A 22,093-nucleotide genomic window follows, 5' to 3' on the forward strand; every position below is an offset into this window, starting at 1 on the left:
ATATGTTCACTATTGTTGACAAAACGTAAAAAAACATACTGCATATATCTTTTTGAACAGTAAAAATGTGCTGAACTAAATTCGCAGCGCACGCACGAAACGTGTACGGTACGTTGATTCAGCAAGTCCGGTGAAAGAAGAGATGAAAAAAGGAGCGAAAAGCACGGCGAGGACGTGGTTTATCTCGAGCTCTTTTTCGAGCTGTCGTAATCGTAATAATTCGCGTCGCGTTGCAACGCCATCGATTTCGCAGTCTCGGAAACTCACCCTCTTTTTTTCTCTCACCATTATCGCATTACTGCAATATGTGATATGATAGTATCGCGATGCAATATCACAAAAACGAATGATGATCGAATTGTCGAGACGCTTAAATTTAGTTTTGTTATTCATCGCCGACATAATAGCAATAACGCGTTCAAAAAATAATGAAACCTGTATCTATACGCGATAGACTTTTTATTCGAGATAATCGGGAACCAAGACTGTTCGATGAATGCAATTTTCGGGTGATATGAAAAATGTGTTCTTCATACGCCGCTCCAAAGTTCCGTGAAAGTTTTATCGACTTGCTTTCGGCGCTCTCTCTCTCTCTCTCTCTCTCGTATTTTTCTAGCCATGAATTTCGCCTGCGACATATCCTCGATAACTTGAATATGCACTGACGCAGATTTGCTTTTGTATCCATTAGCGCGAAAAACGGTTGGTTTAGAATGTTGCATAAAAACGCATCAATACGTGATATAAAAGCAAGCGTGGTGCTCGAATTACATTTCTCTCTGCAATGATAGAGAAAATTAACGATGCACTTGCATGTCACGAAGCAAAGAGAGAATCAAATTGCCGGCGCGTTCTGTCGGATAGCGGGGCACGAGGATACCGCGACATTGAAAGATCCGATCGAGAGATCGGATTATTATTCGAGAGCTGACGCCACAAATATCCGTTAAATACGTGTCGTATATTCACGAGAGACGCGCTTGCAATTACGCACGCGGCTGAATCATGCGAGAGATGGGGAAAAAGAAACGAGAATACGCGCAAAACGTATTTACGACGCGAATACCAATCTAGTGTTGATAAAAAAAATCATGAGACTCACCCAGCGTGCAGGAACATGTAGAAAGCGAACCTCCAAAGCTCGAGCCGCTTGTCCGGTCTGTAAATGAAGACACTGTCGATCGGCACCGGCCCGGAGGGATTTACCTCACCCATCGCCACTGTGTAATACGTGAAGAAACCAAGCTGCAACAAAAAAATGGAAATCGACAATAATTTTTTTATTCTAACCGATCCATAATTTATTTGCTATTTTTAAGATAATAATTCGCTAACAAATTATCCCGCTTAAAGTTTAATGTCGCGAAACGTTTTCTCGTGCAATTCCTTTGAGTGGCTTTTTTCCCACGCACAAAAGAATTGTAAATGACCGGGCAGTCGTAGCAAAAATACGGAAAAATATTAAAGAGGGAGAGAAAGGGTGAACCCCCCACAGTGTGTTAAAACAAGTAAGATTACTCGGACTACGCGGAGTGTAAAGGGTACGTGTGATGAATTAGTCACGCAATACATAAGTGATGCGTGTTTCGTATGGAAATACGTATTCCCCAACCTTGTGCTGTGTTAAAAAAAGAAATCATTTTTCCCTTGCGATTTAGATACTGCGTTTATTAACAAATCTTGATAATACTCAAGCGATAGTTATTAATATTATCAATATCAAATTAATTTCTTTCATATGACACAAGATACGTTACTTGATGTTTCTCATCGATACTACCATAAAAACATTTTTTTGTATATAGAGCGACTGAGATTTATTTCAAACGCAGACGATAAATCCAAATAGAAATCCCCGTTAGACATTACAAGTCGCAAATTTTAAACATGTTTTCATGCAATTTGATAATTTTGGTATTGTAAACATTCTTTTATAAATATTCCATTCATATACATGTTCTATATAAGAATTTGAATAATATTTCCAGGTACGTACAAACTAGCGGATAAAATAACAAATATATATATATGTAATACGTATATAAATAATAAACATAAACTATGTGTTAATGTCTACCGCGTGTCTGCTCAAAATCACGCAACACAAAAGTTACATGATGGAACGCGACTATAGAACTCATTTACCTTAATCACGCTAAGCACACCCTACTGCATTCGTCTCTTCCCCGGTGCCTGACCTCGAGGAGAATAAGGGATGACTAAGAAAACGGCGAAATCGGGCGCGCGCGGGCGCAAGTGAAATGTATGCGCATAAATTGCGCAACTCTCCGCGCAATGCCATCGGCGTTGAAAGGGTTAATCAGCGAGGCGGTAGTAACCAAAAGGTACATTGAACCCGTATAACGGCGGCGATAAAGATGTCGACCCGCGAGTGGTTGTAAAAAACGCCCGGCGAAAAGTCATGGGAAAATAAATGGAAAAAAATCGCGGGCGCGCGCGCACGTTCGCAGCACGCACGAATGCACCGCGTTGCGTGTGCAGTGTATTAATATCTTTGTTCTGATAGGAGTCGCGTTTATATAGTTTACGCGACATGACATTTCCCTCGTGAATAAAAAATGCGCTGTATAAATAAAAATATTCTATTTTCGCGTAGGAATTCTTTGATCAACTTGCAAACCCTACATGGGAAGCCGTCTGTAGAAGTTTAATCGAACATTACTAAGCCTATCAAAATTTATCAATCTTTTCAGATTTTATGGAAGAGTTTTAATTTCCATAAACAAACGTTGTGATGAAATAAAATCATCTCAAATTAGAAATTTTTTTAATATACTTTTGTTAATAATATATTGATTGTAGGATGGATTAAAGAATTTGTAAAAACAAATTTCATAAAAATCAATGCACAAAAAGCTTCATACTACCGAACAGTATAAGCGTTGATTAAACTCGTTTCAAAATTCTTTTCTTTTCACCGCCGTTCAAAGAAATAGTATCGACGCAACCAAAATTCAAGAATAAGTCTCACGTTTTACGCAAACATTACGGACACGTGTCGCGTTAGGCCGGGGCGGCTCTCTTTTCCGGCGGCGCGGCGCGGCGCGGCGCGGCGTCGCGACGCCGGAAACTTTTGGAATTAAATCGACGGCTTCGCGGTGCGAGCAGGCGAACCGTAAATAAAAGCGAAAGACGCGTCCCCGTGCTACGAATTCGTGACTCGCGTTTGTAACTGGTGACAGGGTATACATGACGGTCGTTTACACGCCCGGATTTAATTTCACGTTTAGCCTCATGCAAAATTGCGAGGTCGGCAACGACGTAGCAACGACCGCCCATGTCGTACGTTGAGCGTTGACAAATCTATCTGAGATTTGACTTTGGAAATACGGGCGACATGTTTAAAAGAATCTCGAGAGAAAGAGGGAAAAAATTACGACGCGTTTTCATGCAATTCACGCTCGCTGTCGCGGTGATTGTTCGATTGAATGTCACTTCGTGTTAAATGTAGATCTGTATATTGACATTCCGAATTCTCATTCTCAAAAAAATCTTATTTTATCTTTTTTAAATATAAATTATGAGGTATTGAACACCTCGTAATATTGCAATCTAATATAAGAATCTCAGCAAGATTTTAATTAGGCTATAAAATAATAATTAGGCGCTCTTCGTTTGCTATTAATTACGTTATATTGCATTTCATTGTCATTATTTAACGCAGTAATTGTTGAAATGTAATCGACGTATCTGACATTCGGTAAATCTCATCGACATTGCGATGTTAATCCTACAGCGACACAATATTATTCTATGCGAAGGATCATATTCGGAGCGGTCACAAATTCATAAAATTTTGATTAATTAATTAATTAATATACTTCTCATGTTAATATTAATCTAATATTATTAATCTAATAATATTTATCTACTAATTAAGCGTTAAATATAAATTATGATAATCGTATTTAGAACAGCACCGACCGAATCCGCCTGATGTCTTTCCGGCGCGCAAAGAAACTTTCCTCGTCGTCCGTAAAAGAACTTCGTAAAGGGATATTGCACAAATATACAGACGCATCCTGTCGTTGCATTATACAAACTATCCGGCGTTTCGTAAATGACGGCGGCGATATTGCGCGGAAATATATTAGAACGACCGAGAGCTCTTTGCTCTGATACGGCGAATGCTTGTTTTGTTTAACAAGAAGGCAGCTCGAGTGATCTATCCCGCGTAAGAACTTTATGTCGCTCTGATGTGGCGCGCGATTACACGAGTTGTCACGATTCTGCGACAGTCCTGCAAAATACATAGATAAAGATTCGAGAAATAATTATTCTTACACGGTACACAATCGCGAAAATAATGTATTATAAATGAAATATTTCCTTGTTTAAAATATAATCATAATTAAAATAATAAAGGCTTGATCTGCCATTTCAAATTCTCCTTAATCTAATATTTGAATGCTTTCACGTACGTACGATCTTACGCGTGTTGATCCGGCACGTCGCGACAATCTCTTATCTTTTGCACGCGGAAGAGAGACTTCCTTCGCACGTGGAATTCTTTCGGCGTCCGTCCCGGTCGTTTATTACATCATAATAATTCCGATCGCCTCTAGTGAATGAATGTAATGTTGCAGGGCAGGTCGCAGAGAACGGGCGATATAAATCAGCCGACGTAATATTACGTCGGGACACGGCGCGACGGCCGCTTATACGCTGCATTGTTTCGCCAAAACCGGGGAAACATAATGGCGGAACCCTAAGCATATAATACAGGCCCGCGTCGCATCGTTCCGAGACAGGGAAGCAAGGAGCCCGAGAACGGGCAACAAATTGGTTTTAAGGCCGAGGAGCCGCGCCGTTTTTCGCCATTGTGGTCGGGGTATTAATTAGCCAGCACGAGAATTTGTTCGCGCGTCTTTTCGCTCCCGCGCCTCGCGCTATCTCGGCCTTTGTATCGTTAACTTCTTTTTCAGCAGAAATCTTAAAAACGGCACAGTAAGTTTCGCAAAAAAAAAAAAAATTATTACATATATATCATATTTCTAATAAATATATAAATCCGAAATATAATGGTGTTTTTCAGCCTAGAATAAAGAGATAAGAAATAAATAATATATTTCATTGCTTTCCAGCTGCGTGTGACACCGAGGATTATGTCCAAAATTAGTTTGAGACCGGCGCACACAAAATGTAAATGGGGTGAAATGTATCCCATCGCTGTCGAAGTCTAATTCGTCCCATAATTGATAAAAGCGCCCAACTAATAACATTTATCTGCAATTGTACGCCGACGCTGATGCAGGTAGGTAATAAACAGCACGTTGAAAATTATCGAAATACGCTCGCATGGCAGGAAGTAATTATTCGCTACAATTTCGTTTTAATTAGAGCACTTTGCGGATTTTTATCCGGTGAATAACGCAGGTAAATAATTACTCTTTCAATTGCACAAATTTGCGGTGCGTTTTAATGATGGTTTATTAATTACCGCTATTGTGTACATGACGGTTATAAGGATTAAACCGAAACGATAGGACGATTATTGCCAGAAAACAAACAAAAACTACGGTCTCATTAATATAATTACATGTATATTCACGAAAAAATGGCAAACAAAATATTATAAAAATAATTTTGACTAAAAAACACAAAGTTTTCACAGAATTAAAATTTGTTTCAAATATCTCTCGTGTTTTTTTCTTTATAGTATACTGACTGTGACACACTTAAAAGAAAACATTTATTTTCATAATATTTTATATTATAGATCAAGTTGTGGCATGTGCCACAACTTCACTATTAAAATCACTGTCTAGTATAGCGTTTCCAGTTTTCTATTTCTAAAAATACAATTTTAAAATTACTTTGTAAGCTATCGTGTTGCTTCAGTATTGTATATTATTCAGAATAATTATAGGCTCAACTTTGCCCTGTGAATTTTTGGTTATTAAAAAATTGTTTTTTATATTTTTTCTCTTTGATTCTAATAATAATATCGTTAAATGTTTTCATTTTATTATAACAATTTTGAAAATCAAATGATATTTGCGTTATTACAAATTTAAAGATTTTTATCTTCTACAGCGTAATCAACCATAGAATGAGGCTTTTACGAATAAACGAACTCTCCAAGGTATCACTTATCGTAATAAAAACAACGAGAAGCACTCGGCATCGTGTCACATCAATAACAACGGCGCCTTTTCCACATCGCTTAATTTTACGGCAGTCGGCAAGTGATACACTCCCGTCGCGCTAATGGAACCGAGAGATCCCGAGGAAATAGTCTCGACAATGGAAATCCGCAAATAGCTTTGTGAAAAGTCATCCCAGTGATGTAGCCAAAATTTTACCATTTCCTTTATGCACATTATCTGTCCGACGCCCTTATTCCGTTTCTAATTGCATTGTATGCTGATACCGTATCGATTCATTCATTATCAATTAGATACAAGTACGGTAAATTATAGATAATAAAATAAAATATATACTATAATAAAAATTATGTACAACTTGTGTAATTACAATGATTAATTTAATTGTACATATTACAGCAAGATTATCATTTTTAAAATTCTTTTATTAGCTGTATTCCTGGTTTTTGTCTATTTTTTACATTAGAAACAGATAAGTTGATGATTCTATCCTGTATATTCTTGTTAAACGTTAACTACGTTCCTGCAGAAGTTTTAAAGAACGTGAGAGACGTTTCGAGACGTTTGCAAACGTATTCAGTCGAATGACGTTGAAAGCTCAGGAAGGAAAATGGAAAAAAAGCAGAAGAGAGAAGATTAAAGAAAGAAGAAATTGATGAAAGAAGGGAAGGTGGGAAGGTATGGGATAAGAGGGACGTCGGGAAATCCTCCTTACTTTGTGGAAGGGAAGCGGCAGGGCGAAAGTAAAGAGGAAGAACACAGAGGAATGCAAATGGCCGCGCGTCGAACTCGATATGCAAAGGAAGAAATATTTGTGCCGCGCGCACCGTGGATAGTATTGCGTGAAAGCCGAGGCCAGGACCTTCCAGCTTATCTTGTAAAAGAAACGGAGGAATTGAGAGAGAAGGGAAAAAAGCGAAAAATAAGGTTCTTCGTCGTCGACTGCTCGAGTTTTCCGCGAAGGGAACGGTCGCGCATCGATGCATCGCGGGTGCATCGACACGCGGGCAAGCAGCGCCTGCATTCCGCCGCATCGGGAATTTTATCTCAAAGCTGTATCGCTACGGAGATGTTGACCGCGATAGTAAGGCTTGCGTGATAATTTCGTATCGACCTGTTTTCCCCCCATTTTTCCACGAAATTGATTCTATCGATGAAGCACGTGGATAGTAGGTAGATTGTGGCGTTCGAGGAATATCAATACGGATTGAGTAGAAATTGACATAATATTGAAACACAATAGAATTTCTTGCGACCAAGGAAAAAGTAAAGAAAAGAAAGAATTTAACGAATCTTTTCAGCCTGCTCTTATGTATTACAGCGTACGAAAATATAAAAAAAAAAAGTTAGAGTAAATTTGATTATATCAAAAGTAAAAATTAAAGTTGCTGCACGAAAAGAATGCTAAGTAATTTTCATATAAACGTGCACGCAACGCATTAATTTTATCTTAATTAAAACCTATAATATTTTTTTAGAAAATTTTATAAACTAAAATCACTCACTGCGTTTTTTAATCGAATATAAAACGATGCAGCTAAGTCAACGCAACCATGAGCACCATGTTATAGTATAGACGTACTGTCACAGACGTGGTAACGCTTTATTTTGTGAAAAGCCACCTGTATCCGTAACTCTTTGGAGTGCGAACGCGGATCGACGCGTGGATGCACTTTCCTCGGATACACATTCATAGGCGGCAACCAATAAGAAAACCGAGAAACGTTGTCGGCTTTTCCGTGGCTTACAGGGAGTTTCACGGTTGAATATCCCGACCGCCGCTGATAGCAACGCGTCTATCGTTCGTATTTTCCTCGCGGAAGAGCGAAAACTTGGCGAGCGCGAGAAAATGTCTCTCTACCGAGTAACACACTTGTCGTTCAAATAAAAAAACACCCATTATTTTGTATTTTTGGAAGTAATATTACTGCTTTCTACGTCGGTGAAGTAAATAATCGCACATACACTATTAAATAGTCAACAGCCTAGCGGCTGTTTATCCAGATTATTTAAATATCGTATTCGTTGATCTGGAACAAAATATTTATTATTCTGATTAATGGAAAAAAGTAATACCCATATATTTTTTAACTTACAATAAATTGCTTTCAATAATTAAATTAAATACGTTTTCTTTTTCATAAAAAAGATTAAAGGTATATATTTGTAAAACAGTGATATTAATATAACCGACTCTTTTAATTATCAAAAGTATTAAATATATTACTTTATAATGTCGGGCTATACATTCTAATGATCACTGAACTGAAACATGAGCACGTTCTCTGATATCTGAAACTATCGAAACTTCTGCCTTTCCAAGATATCCATGTGTCATTGGACAGATATTACGGATTAATCTTCAGAAGAAAATAGAGGCGTTTAACTTCCGGTATAAAGTTTTCCAATTTCGGTGGACGATATCTAATCCCCCCGGTGAGCAACGTTTACCTCTTCGTCACACCGTCGTGATGCCACGACCCTAGCCGTTCGGCGTCGCGCCGCGCGCGCCGGCCTTCTCCTCTCTTCTCCGAGAATTCCGGCGAATTCCACCGCGAGTTATGCAGACAGTACGGTAATTGTTCCATTACCGCGAGCCCCCTTTGCTCCCGGCTGCGTAACGTATGGCCGTTTAACGGCAACTTTTACGGATACCCCGTGTCGCAATTAACGTCGTATCTAATCCTGGGACGGCGATTAAGCGGAAACGCGAACGTCGACTTTTTCGACGCCCGTAATACGGCGCGAAATTTCGACTCGTTATCTCCTAACTTTCGCGAGCTCGCGGCGGGTATGTCACTAATGAAAATAACATCGTGTATGAATATACATACGCGCAGAGACAAGTATGTCGAAAATGCGTCCAATTTCACTTGAATCATCCTACCCTAATATAAAATGTAAAATCAACTGATCACCTTAAAAATTCGGCCGCCTTATATAATTAAAAACTCAACATAAGATATAATATATGAATGTCAAAAGGTAGGTATTTCACGAAAAACTACTTTTTTATAAATAATATTTCATCGCTATAGGAAAAGTGAAGAAAGAAATATATCTTCAAGAGTTTCGCATAAAATTACGAAATGTTTATCTTCTAAATTTGTAAATATTCTCGTGAATTATATCCAAATCTTTTATATCGGCGAAAAATGGGGACTTAACGCCCCCTCGTCCTATTATCTTACTAATTCACCCCACTCCCTTTATTCGTAATTCAGAATTACCTCGGGTATCGTAGACTACAATGGAGCGAAATAATCTCACGTAAACTTTATAACATTTCCTCATCTACGCTGAAAAGGAATTACGAAAAAATTTCATTTCGCAAAGCATATTCAGAATTATAGCAAGATTTAAAAAAAAAATCCGCAATATCGCTATTGCCACTCTTATAGCGATCATTATTTAGCCAAGCTTATAAGATGCAAATGAGATGTTACTTTATTACGTATACGATATAAACGTGCTTTATTAAATGAAAACGAAGTTGACACATGTTTAGCACCGATACATTCGATTCGAATACAGTTAATTATCGTCTGAAATACGTCATTATGCATATATATAAGGGCTCAATAGATCGATAGTAGATATCAATAACACTGAGCTAATAGTTGCTTTCCATTTACATCAAAACTCAGATAATTCTCACTTGTGACGTCATAACTCAGTTAAATGCACGTTCTTTTTGTATGTTGGCAAGTGAGATTCAACTGAGTTTTTATCCACAATCGAGACCATGTGCTTTAATGAATCTAATAAACTCACATTAAAAGTGAGGCTATATGGACCTGTATTATTATGTGATAGCTTTGTCACCAAAATAAGCAGGTGAATACAAAATGACATATCTTACCTGAGTATAAAATACTCACATAACTGAGCGACTCAGATCACTTGAGTGTAAATGGAAAGCAACTAGTTAATATTCGATGTTTCATGGCGAGCTAGATTGAAAGAACATAAGTTGGCCATCTTTCCTCTATGGCCATCTTACCCGAGTTTACCCTATCGATACTACTATAGTAATTCACATAGTAGAGCCTCGGGGATAAGTATAATCCACGTTTAATATCTTCGTAAAAAAAGCTTGAGAAACATCATGCTGAATCATTCTCAGCACTTCGTGTCTTCCCTAATCGAGAATAATTTGCAATTGCATAATGCACTCGAGACTACATTATGCAATTGCAAATTATTACTTACGCTGCAAGTTTGACCTGCGTCGCAGAATGCGCAGCAGGAAAGATACGAAATCGAGGTACCAGAGCGGCAGCGGCGGCGGCAGCGGGTTGCTTCGAAGGTAAAGAGGAAAAATGAAGCAATTAACCCGAGTGTCGGCTAATGAAGCTTAATAAGGGTACCCTCTCGAGTTCTCGCAAGCCGTAATGCGCGACTACACGCGCGCGCGCGAGCATATCCGCGTTTTAATTAATACCCTCTTAGTCCGCAACGACACATCTTTCCTCGCTGAGCGGTACGCGCCGCCGCCATTGTCTCTATTGTTTTCTCATCATAACGTTATGCGCTCGGAAGCGCGCGTCATTAGGTGCGTTCTCTCGCGAAGCGGGTCTCGCTGTACTCGACCTTTTCCCTCGTGTGTTGCAGATTTGTTTCTCCGACCGAGGCGGTATTTCTAATTTAATAACGCCACGTAGTACGTTTCGTGATATTGCTCGTCCGCCTGTTATTCGCGTTCGATTTTCATCAGTCGAAAGCGACGTTAAAAGCTAACGTCAAAGCAAAACGAATTCTTCTTCCACGGTGGACTTAACGATGCTTCAATAAAAAGACAGAGAGAACGAGAAAAAGTTCTTTGCGTTTGATTACGCGTCGCCGGCGCCAGTTTTTCGCCATAAGTTTTAGCATTATTAACACTATTGCGCCACCCGGACACGGATTCGTTGCTTGTTATCTCGATCACGTGGCATGTAGACATATATCGGAGAGAAAACATATTAACGCGCACAGAGCATTTTTGATGCAAATTTATCTCGCGCTAAATTAAGCGAGCGATCTTCTTCATTCAACCGCGAGTCGACATCCCTATAGACACCGCATGTCCCATTTTTTTCGCATATTTCACGTGACATTTCGTCACGGTGATTGCTTGCCGGTAAATTGATAAATGGAATTATTCGCATAGAGTACTCTAAGTTTGTCACTTTTCACGAGAAATACTAATTACAATATTAATTTAATATTTTCATTATTTATTGGTAAATTTCTCCCAATATTAAAGATGTTATCAGATCTTAGATGTGCGTAATATAAATTATCGCTTGCAGTATAGAAATATATTCGTTTAATTCTCAATAAGAGACAATTTTACGGAAATACTGAATTTCCACCACTTTGCATTTACTTTACTTCGATACTAATGTTACATTAACAATTGTTTAAACACTTGCGTGTTGGTTTACTCGAAGCTAGCGATCGGTTACTCAAGTATTAAAAAAGTACAAGAGTCCCGTCGCATAAATTCATCCATGGTTTTAACGAGGTTTGCGTGCCCGTAGCTAGAAATTAAGCGCACTCTCACCACTTTTACCCGCCGTCTGAAGTGTCGGTTAAATATTCCTTCTGAAAAGAATTTTACGGCAAACGAACGTACGCGAGTGTTGTAACAGAGAGAGAGGAGCGCCAGAAATAGAAGGAAATGGAGGTTAGGGGAAAGAGAGAGGAAGATAGCGGAGATAATAAAGGTAAAGGCGGAATTAATTTATTACATACCCTCCGGGGTCCAGATGAAACAAAACGACACAATGAAGGCCCGTAGTAAGAACAGTATCAACGAACAAAAAAAAACGGCGTAATAATGCCGAGTGGGTGGAATTACAGGCAGGATTAATTAATTACGTTCGTAACCCGGCCCCACCGAATTAGTCCCTCGGAAGAGCGAGCGAGGCGTGGAACTCTCGTCATAGCGTGAATCGAAGAGAAATTTCCGGCACGAAGCGCCCATCCATCCCTTTTCCCTTTCGAGCTCTCCGTCAAATTTGAATTTCGACAAAAAGAGTCTTTAAACGACGATGGTCGTAAAGTATCTCTAACGTATAATTGTAAATCCATGCGTGCATTATATCAGGATGTGTTATTTATTACAATGAAAATAGTCCGAGTCAGCAAAAAGATAATTTTACGATATACACAATAATCATACATAATTACTATGGTAACTTTTTGTTTCCATAGAATTAACACGAAAAGATATTTGCAGTAAGGTAGCTACATCTTACATAAAATACACTTACAAAACCATTTGTCCTACATGAAAATAAAAGAAATATAATTTATATGATAATATGACAGAATAATACGGCAGTATGATTTTTAGTTTGTAATTTCTTGCTATACCTTATAAGCTCTGGAAACTGTGAAACAAGTAGGAGTCTTCTCTTCATAAAAACCGCATTTAGTTTTAGTTAATATACATATAGAAGAGCATAGAGGTACTTATATGCACTTCCATTACTGCCACATCAAATTTTAATGACAGATACCTTGGCGAGCGAAGTTCATTCTCGCTTCGAGAGACGTAAAATTATCTAACCAGAGATAAAAAAAAGGAAAAAGCAGACTCGAGATAATAGTTAGAAAGGGTGGTGGAATTAAAGGGAATATTAATTAATTACAGCTGAAAAATGTTCAGCTCCGCAGCTTTCGCTAGACACGAAATAAGGTTGGATGTGCGTTCGGAATTGGAGCAAAAACAATTTAGAGCGTAAACTTCGCAAAGAAGTGGTAAACAGAAGTGGTAAGCCGGGAAAAAAGACGAAACTGAGAGTGAGTGAAAGGGAGGGAAGGAGATTCTAAGTTTTAATAGTATAGGATGAAAAACACGATAAGATAATATATACTCTGCACAGTGTAAAACAGAAAAAAGGCGTGTTGCTTTTAAATGACACATTTCGTATTTACTCTTATATTCTAATCTGACAGATAATGTGTATATATAAAAAGAAGTTTTTTGACAATTAAATTTTAAAAAAGTGCAAACAAAAGACTCTAGAGATTCTAGGTAAAAAATTAAAAAGATAAGACTCCATTTTCTTCATACAAGTCCAAGTAATCTTTTCTTTAACAGTTTTTATTCTGGTTATCCAATCAGAGAACGCATTGATACATTATATAGAGGTGTGTGATCGTAACAATTTAATGATGTTCGAAAATCTCTTTTCCGAAAAATAAACGAAGCCGATAGTAGTCGTCCGATGTGTCGCCAGTGTATCGTATCACATATAATTACATCATTTTATACCTTATAAGCGTTTTAAGTTGTCCGACGGTGTGGCGTCGTCGTTTAATTAACAAGCGAGAATATTCATATCCGACGGACGGGACGCGCCGTGGCTCCGTGCCGGACCGCAAGCAGATTAAACGGTGCGAAAAAAAGAAGGAAAAACAAGGGGGAAGGGAAAAAAATGAGAGAATGCCGACGCGGTAACAGAGGCGCGACGCGACAAAAGCGACGACCCGACCGGCGTGCGCGACACAACTCCGGGATTTCTGCGGAGTTTTCTCTCGCGTATTGCTTTCCGCTCCGAATCCGCTTGCGAGTCCCTTCTTCTCCACTTGCGTCAGCGTCCCGAAGGATTTATGCATTTATACGGCCCGGACGGCGACTGCATCCGAGAATGACGCCGGAAGGGTGCGGGGGTGAAGCGACAGGCGACAGGGGAGGAGGAAATAGAAGTAGAGAAGGAGAAGGAGGAAGAGAGGATCTCCTCCCTCGATAATCGTCGCTGGCGTGTAATCGCGTTTGCACTCGAACCCGCAATTTATGACCAGTCACGTCAGCGTACCAAAGCCGCCGTACGCGCGGACGGTTTCCGGCTTGATTAATGCAGGAAAAAGTGATGGAAATAATATACAGCGTCCATTCCTCCCGCTGTTGGGCGTCAGGGTGCTCGTGCCGCTAATGGAGGAGCTTCTTTTTCTTTCGTTGATCGATGAACGCGACGCCGCTACGTAGCGGAGTAATAAAAGCGCGATAGAGACAGAGAAAACGATTTTCGCATTGTATCGTCGATAGAATGCATCGGATAATGCATTAGAATAGAAAAGTGAAAAAAGCTAAATGATGCGTGTAACCTCCATGTTGTTTAATATCTATCAAATATTTCTTTAAAACAAAAATTATATATGTTACTACAGCAAATTAAATATTACACTCAATATAATACAATTGTAATTGTTAGACAGCTATAACAATTATAAATTATATTTAATTGACAAAGTAGCACGATAAACAAATAACGAATAAATTCATCATACAAATAGAAAAAAGCCTCGTTTTTTCTTCTCGAAACAAAAGATCTCTGATTTAGCGGCGTATGCACGAATCGATGTTTAATCCGTCGTTTTGCTTTTGGTGGGTGGCGATGGCGCCGGTCGTTGCTGACAAAAAGCCTCTTTCACGCTATGCGAGCACTTGCCATCTTTCCTGATTTAGGCGCTTTTTGCTAGCCGGCGAGAAAACGGATGGACTCCGATGATACCGAGGACCCCCCCTCGGTACCGGACATTGGCTAAGCCGGAGGAAGAGAAGAGTCCACGTGAGTGTATAAAGCAGGGGGACGACCATGTTTTAAAGGGTTACACTATCCCCGAAACGTTGACCAAAAACGATCGGATCTACGCGCACCGTGAATATTTCATTCAATATTTGTCTAAGGAACAAAATTTCTTATCCGATAAAATCGCGCGTTTCATATATGTAATATTAATTTCGCGAAAAAATTTGCTATCGGCAGACAAGATCGTAAGCGAAATCCGGCGGTTGTTAGGAGCGGGGAGGAAAATAGACCCTATGAATATTTCATGCAATACTTGTCTGTAAAAATAGGGGAATATTCGTAGGGGGAGTCGGCGGAGTACTCCGGATACGGCGCGCGCGAGCGAGCTCAAAGAAATATTATTATTGTTCGACGTGAGCACGCTTCGAAGTGCATTTCGATGCGATTGGATATCTCACGAGGCAACTTGGGCCGAGAAAAAAAAGAAAAGAATGAAGGTTTCTTATGCGAAACAATTTAATATGCGCCTGCATTGCAAGGTATAACGATAACGATAATTGCAAAATACGATTATACGATACTTGATCTGCACATACATATTTCAACTTCTAATGAAGAAATATGTTCAAATTTTAAACCGTAACACAAATATATTTTCGTGAAAATAGAATCGGCAGGCATATAGAGCTTATATGTATAAAGATTCTTATAGTCACCGCGTTTTTGTATAAAAATTTAAAAAAAGACGTAAAAAGAATATTACCGCGCAACTTTCCCTCCATCTTTTCCATCACCCAACGTGTGAACATTCATCCGCTATACTCCATCTTCTTTCTTTATACTTCCTCAGCAACTCGTGTCGCCGTTGCTCGTTGCCTTTGCGGAATGTAGAAGGAAGTGGGAAGAGCTATCTTCGAGCGCGCGGTATAATATTGTTAGGTATGCAAATTAAACCATTCAAAAGCTCTGATGAACTTCCGGAACTTATTCCAGCGTGCTCAAAAAAGAGGGGGACAGCGCGACAAAGGGCGAAAAAGAGCGAAGTTTCGTCACGTTGAAAATGGAGACGAAATCAACACAAGTTTAAATAATTAATTCTGAGTAAATGTAAAATTTGATGCTTTCGCGTTCCACGTTATCTATTTAAATACGATAATATAGTTAATGGAAAATAGTAGTAAAAGATGCGTCTTGTTTTCAATATATCAAAAGTGGTCATAAACAACAATTATTAATGATACAAGTAATTTTACATTCGTACGTTATACACATTCATCTATTCAATAAAAAATTATTTTATTAATATTTTAAAAATATTACTTAATTCGTAAATTTTACAAACTCAGCCACAATATTATTTTCATATAAAAATATTTTAAAGAATATATATCTGTTTAATAAAAATAGCAAATATTAGCAGTAGTCATTACGTATTCATCGGTATTATTCTAAATCATAAGTCGTAACTCAGTAGTATTCTCGGCCACTCTTCAGACACCTTCACTTTGCGATATCATTAGCATAAAATAATCACGTGGCAACGTAGAACGTGATTTCATATAAATTCTAAAGTTCGGATAATGCAGTTTCGAAATCTCCATGCAAGAAACAAGAAAAAAAATAGAAAAAAAACATAGAAAGAAAAGTTCGGTTTCAATTACCACCTTCAGTATCTCTCCCGATTGTCTGCTCATGCTGCTTAAGCAAGAAATGAAAATTATTTCTATAATCCCTCAAGGAATACTTCAAGAAGTTTACGTCCGTAACTATCCCCGCAATGTTGTGTAATGTAACAGATCGTATAACATACCTAAAATATAATTTCTCCGTAAATTGTGTTGGATATTTTGACTAACAATACGCATAGGTATACATATACATCTGTATAATACGTTTTTACGACAGTACAAAATTAACAATTAATTAATAATTAAATAACAAATTTGATGATTCAGAAAATTCGATTTCTACATTTTCGTACACGTGTTCGTAGATCTGGAATCGTTAAGGTAGCTCAAGTGAAGTAATTGCCAATTACAATTGTAATGGCGAATGTAAGAAGCATAGAGACGTTAAGTGTCCGTGATATAATGCCATTGTCGAACGTAATCCAACTGCAACGTTTATCGAAGCTATTAACATGCAAATTTTAGTGTAACGACGTTATCTCTGGCGAAAACAATTCCCGTTGCTATTAGAAAATGCGTCTTTAAATTCACATTCGTATATATCTAATTGATAGAAATTTAATTAAAATTAAATCCGTTGCAGCATTTAGCAGCCGATGCACCGATATTTATTATTCTACGTCGCAATTAAAGCGACGTAGATCAATTTAATAGATTTTTCGAAACAATTCGACCCGTTAAGGAAATCCGATTTCAACTCTCGGTCCTCGTTGATCGTATATAGTCGTTTACGAGATTTACATTGCAGAGAACGTTCGCCCGTCTAGAGGATTGTCGGAAAACCACCTCACCCTCCAGCTTCCCTCTCATCCCTTTTCGGCGCCCACCCATCGAGTGCGACCGCTACGCCTCTAAAATACTTCGAAAGTACGACAATTTACTGTAACTGCGGCTTTTCGGTCTGCGGCTGCGGAAGATATTACGCATGATATATCCCTGTCAGAGACCGTCCGACGGATATATTGTGTACAGCGTATGCTCGCGTGCGCCATTAACGTCCCCTCCGGCGTCGTGGATTGATTATCGTGTTCCATGCATGCAGTAATTTTTGTCGGGTCGTCCCCGTGTAGAATTATGATTCCGGCATATGGTTGTTTATCGAAAATCGATAGAGCCGCGTTTGTATCTTTACGTTGTTCAGGCAGAGAATTCGTCAAGCCACGCTTAAGTTTCTTCGTTTGCTGCATCGTATTTTAACGACAACGACAAACATTAAAGGGGGCTTCTATTAAAATTCGCGTGGTATTATCATCCAATAAATAATTGAAAGAGACTTAACATTTAAAGAGATAATTATGCATCTGTTGTTACAATATAAAAAGAGTATTTTAAATAATCCTTAATTATTTCTGTAACTTAAATTATTTTGTAAATTAAAAATGGGGAATTATTTTCTAGAATTATATATGTTCTGCGATATTTCATTACAATCAAGTAATATTCCAAAATCTATTTACCGAATTTTTCAATTAACCTAGTGGAAATCAATAATGTCCACCCCTATGCAATTTCATTGTGTTATATACAGAGAGAGTTACGCGTTTATTTTATTTTTCAATAAACGCGTAATAAAAAGCTGAAACGAACGATAGACAAATCCATTTTGCAGCTAAAATTCATCGAATGCGATTATGCACTTGCAAACTCTTTGTAAAAATCACGCGAGAATGACATAAAAAGTAGATGATATGAATAAAATCAACCATTACCTCACATGATAACGAACAAGTGGAACAATAATATATAAGTAATGAGATTACTTTAAATACTAAAAAATGAAGTCCAATATTTCACTTTCTCGCGTACTTGATTCTAAACAGGATAAAATATAATATTACGTCATATTTCAAAAAACCGCACTATCGCGAGAAACGCATGTAATATGTATAATCATAAATGCATTATAAACTTTTATTGCTTAGCTTTATTGTCGCATCGCTTCAGGCAGCGAAGACGGTAGTAGAGTGCCGAGTTAATAATTTGATGGAGCGCCCGCAGTCGGATGACGACGGTGGTGGTTACTCTCTGTCGGGGTGAATGGTCAGACGCGGTGAAAATAGTAGTTAGTGCCAGCTATGGTACGGCGAGTGCGTAAAACCGGCACTTATTGGCGGAACGTCGCGCTCAACGCTCCAAGTAGCTACTGCCGCCATGTGATCAGCCGTGTTGCCTAGCGAGGCTGAGTCAGTAATCGGTATACGGCCGGTGGCCAGCCGCGCGCGGCTCAGTAGTCAGTATCAACGCAATAGACGGACATGCTTACACAGAGCAGAACGCGCAGTGGTATATCGACATCGGTCGGACCGCGTAACAACCTTGAGGAACAGATTGTACATCTGATGCGACCTCCGATGAAACGATTGCATCGAATAATCGCGAGCTAACATTATACTATCTCTCTCACAATCAATTTCTTGTCCTAATTAATTTCATTAGTTAGTTTGTTAATTTTATTTGATCTGTAAATCTCTTTCTTCCTTTCTTTTCAAAGATGAATAAAAATATATTGGCGTATAAGATTACTTGTCTCATTTTAAGCGAAGTCGCCCAGCATAATAAATAATACGTATTTGATGAAACCACTGTAACAGAAGCTAAGTTAATTAAAGCGGGAGAGAATTACGGCGGATTGTCGCGCGATCCCCTTAAGCAGTATCAAGAGTACCGTTTTTATATCGCATTTCGATTTAATGTATTCAACGAGCGAACTCCGGTATTCATTTATAAGGCGGTAGTAGTAAGAGTCGACGCAATAATCAGACATGCTCGGCCGTTCAAACGAGTTCCACTGCGCCGGTAGATAACGGAATTCATTACCAGGCATATAGTCGACGTTATTTCCTTCTACCACCTTTAATTTACGATTATTTCGTGCGTCCTGATTTAATACTTGCAATACTTTAAACATGTCCGTATACAAAAGCGCGTACGTTATTTAAATTTCAAACATCGATCTCCGATTTCAGTAAAATCGCCAATTTATTAATGCGCGCACAATGAAAGTTAGTATCACATTTATGCAGTTTTTATTTCAATTCGTTGCTCGTGAATTACTTATAGATTAAGTTACTACAAGTTATATATCAGATTTAAGACTCAGTTAATAAAAAATAAGTTGTGGTAATATCTCTACGACTTTATAAATGTATGAAACGTGTGAAACGTACTCTGTTTTGGCGAGCTAGTTAATAATAGTTCCTACCGTAACGTATATGTCGCGACTAATATAATTATCCTCAGTCCACTTAAGTAGATTATTAAAAGGATGCGCAAAATAATTATCCAACCATCATTTGCAAATTAACTATAGTTAAACAGTCAATTGAATCGCGCATATAATTCGCTATATTCAGAGATTCGCGTTCGCGCGCGATCCGGCCCCTTGTGAATCCACTAGAAATCCATCCTCCTTATAGTGAACGGGACGGAGCAAAGCCCTTATACCCATCCTTGACCGACGCAAACGCACGGAACTATTCCCGCGCCATTAATTAAATTTCCACCTCCCCTCTCCTTCACTCCCGCCCGTCACAAGCCGGACAAACGAAACGATTTCTCGATTTCATGATTTCTCGACCGCCGAGCTATGCGCTGGGCCCCCCCGTGGCAGTTCGCAGGCGACCGCAAAACTCCGTTACGTATAGCTGAGAGGGTAAAGTAGGCGGCACGGAGAGCTTGGGGGTGGCTTACCACCCTTCCTCTGCTGCCCGCCTCCTGCCCTCCTTGCTACCTCCTTCTTGCATCGCCCGCGTCCTGCAGCTTGCAACGGTTTAACGCGATCCCGTGCAAATTTGTATGCGGCCAAGTTTATATGGTACCCGGGTCGAGCGTTAGTTCCATCTACCCTCCATCCTTCTCCTCGTTCCGTCCCGCTTGCCGCTTACCGCCCGCCATCCCACTTCAACCCACCACCATCATCCCCCTTTGTCCGTCCTCCGCCACCCTGGGTCAACATAGCCAAGAGCGTATCAACACACAAGCAGTATCTGCGCACGTGTGTTTTATCACGGTATGCACACATAAGTGTGTATACGCGGTGTCCAAAAAACCGTGTACTTGCTGCTGCCCATAAATTATCTGGATGTTGTTACCTAATTTTCAAGCATTAAGCTCCTTGCTGAATAAATTATCTTTACGTTGCGAATAAAGCCTATTATCTGTTTACATTTGTAATCTATGTACCTCGGTTCGTCAAAATTCCTTAATTTGTAATATTTGAGAGTTCTATATGCTACTAAACGATATCTAGAGGCAAAAATGATCTTAGCTCCTTAGTTTACTCTGCATTACAAATAGATTCGAGAGATAGTACGCGGGTTCCGGAACACCCTGGATACGTCGCACACATGTGTCCGTACATACCGATTTCCTCGTGATGAGAGCACGTACGCGTGTAAGTGCAATCTGTGCGTATATATGGGCCTTTGCGCTCGACGCGTTCGCAATATATACGCACGCATTTATGAATGCACGTCGACGCACGTGTGTATATTATCGCATTGTATTATGGATGCGCGCGCACATATATACGCGCCGTACAACGAGCTGTACGCACATATTCCTCGAAAAGCTTTATTCAATTACTTTTGTTTTAACTTATGTATAAGCATCGTAAAAACATTGTATTATACAGAGCGTGCATGCGCATTGCGCACAAAGAATGAATCTCCCGACAGAAAAAGAGGTACTTTTTATCCCATTTTATAAAAATGGTAATTTAGTAAACAGAAGTAAAATTATATAACGATAAACTCAACGAGAGAAATGCAAAAGAATACATGGAAAAGAAATATAGCAAAATATTTAAAAGCTATTAATAGAAAAATGAAAAAAATACTTCTTAATATCCATATTTCGCTTAAACATTGAAGAAGACCATTTGTTACATTCTCTAATAAATTCATCACTTCGTAAATTTTACTCTCCAGAAAGTAGATGAGTTTATTTATCGATGATTAAAGATGCAAGGAAACTTGCAAAGTCGTTTCAGTAAACACCATTCGCAATTAATCTTTTGTCATCTTTTGTCGACTAAATTACCAGTTACCAGTCGACTAAATTACGCTTCTCTAATAATCATTCGCGAATATTCGGGATCCAATATCCATTTATCAATTTATTGGAGATATTACCTGTAGCCCAACACATTTGTTTAATCGGACAGTCCGTGATATAGTATACGTATCAATTATAAGTGAATATCCAAGTGTTCATATACGAATATGAAATCCTCAACAATATCTGCGATACTCGCAATCATACTGATATCGAAAATCAGTGGAATATCATTCTCTGACATAACATCCTATATTTTTACCATAAAACTCTTGTTAAACTCTTTCGCCCATTTTTAAGCATCAATACCCTTTCCCGTTCGTATTATCGTATGTAAACTCGGGCCAAGTACGCAGAAGTCGCCCGGGGCTTCGAGCACTATGAGCTATGACGGCGCAATAAAATTTACAAAAATCTTACCGCGCTCTGAAGTATCGCGCAAAAAACTGCTCGGTCCGCCAGCTCTCTCTCTCTCTCTCTCTCTCTCTCTCTCTCTCTCTCTCTCTCTCTCTCTCTCTTTTGCTCTCGCTACATATATGTGGTTACGTGCACATGCATGCTCTTCCGCAGCTGCGGTAGAAAGACTCGCCTCGGATATCACCGGCGGCCGAGTCGGCGGCCAGCTAAGGCGGACACGGCCAAAACTTTAAATTTCGTAGGGAAAGCCCCGACGGCGTTGGTCCATGCTAATTTTACG

At 39.0% G+C, this 22,093-nt stretch overlaps 1 protein-coding gene across 3 annotated transcripts in view; it reads right to left on the reverse strand.

Annotated features, from left to right (window-relative positions):
* Positions 1–22,093, reverse strand: part of Stet (stem cell tumor) — a 374,089-nt gene that overhangs the window by 32,537 nt on the left and 319,459 nt on the right. For all 3 annotated transcript variants that reach the window (XM_077407423.1, XM_077407422.1, XM_077407424.1), the window contains exon 7: positions 1,103–1,245. In XM_077407423.1, the coding sequence (XP_077263549.1) occupies positions 1,103–1,245 (143 nt within the window). The remainder of the gene's footprint in view (positions 1–1,102; positions 1,246–22,093) is intronic.

Source organism: Temnothorax americanus, unplaced genomic scaffold (genome assembly GCF_048541705.1).
Source record: "Temnothorax americanus isolate GAGA-0224 unplaced genomic scaffold, ASM4854170v1 Scaffold22, whole genome shotgun sequence".
NCBI lineage: Eukaryota > Metazoa > Arthropoda > Insecta > Hymenoptera > Formicidae > Temnothorax > Temnothorax americanus.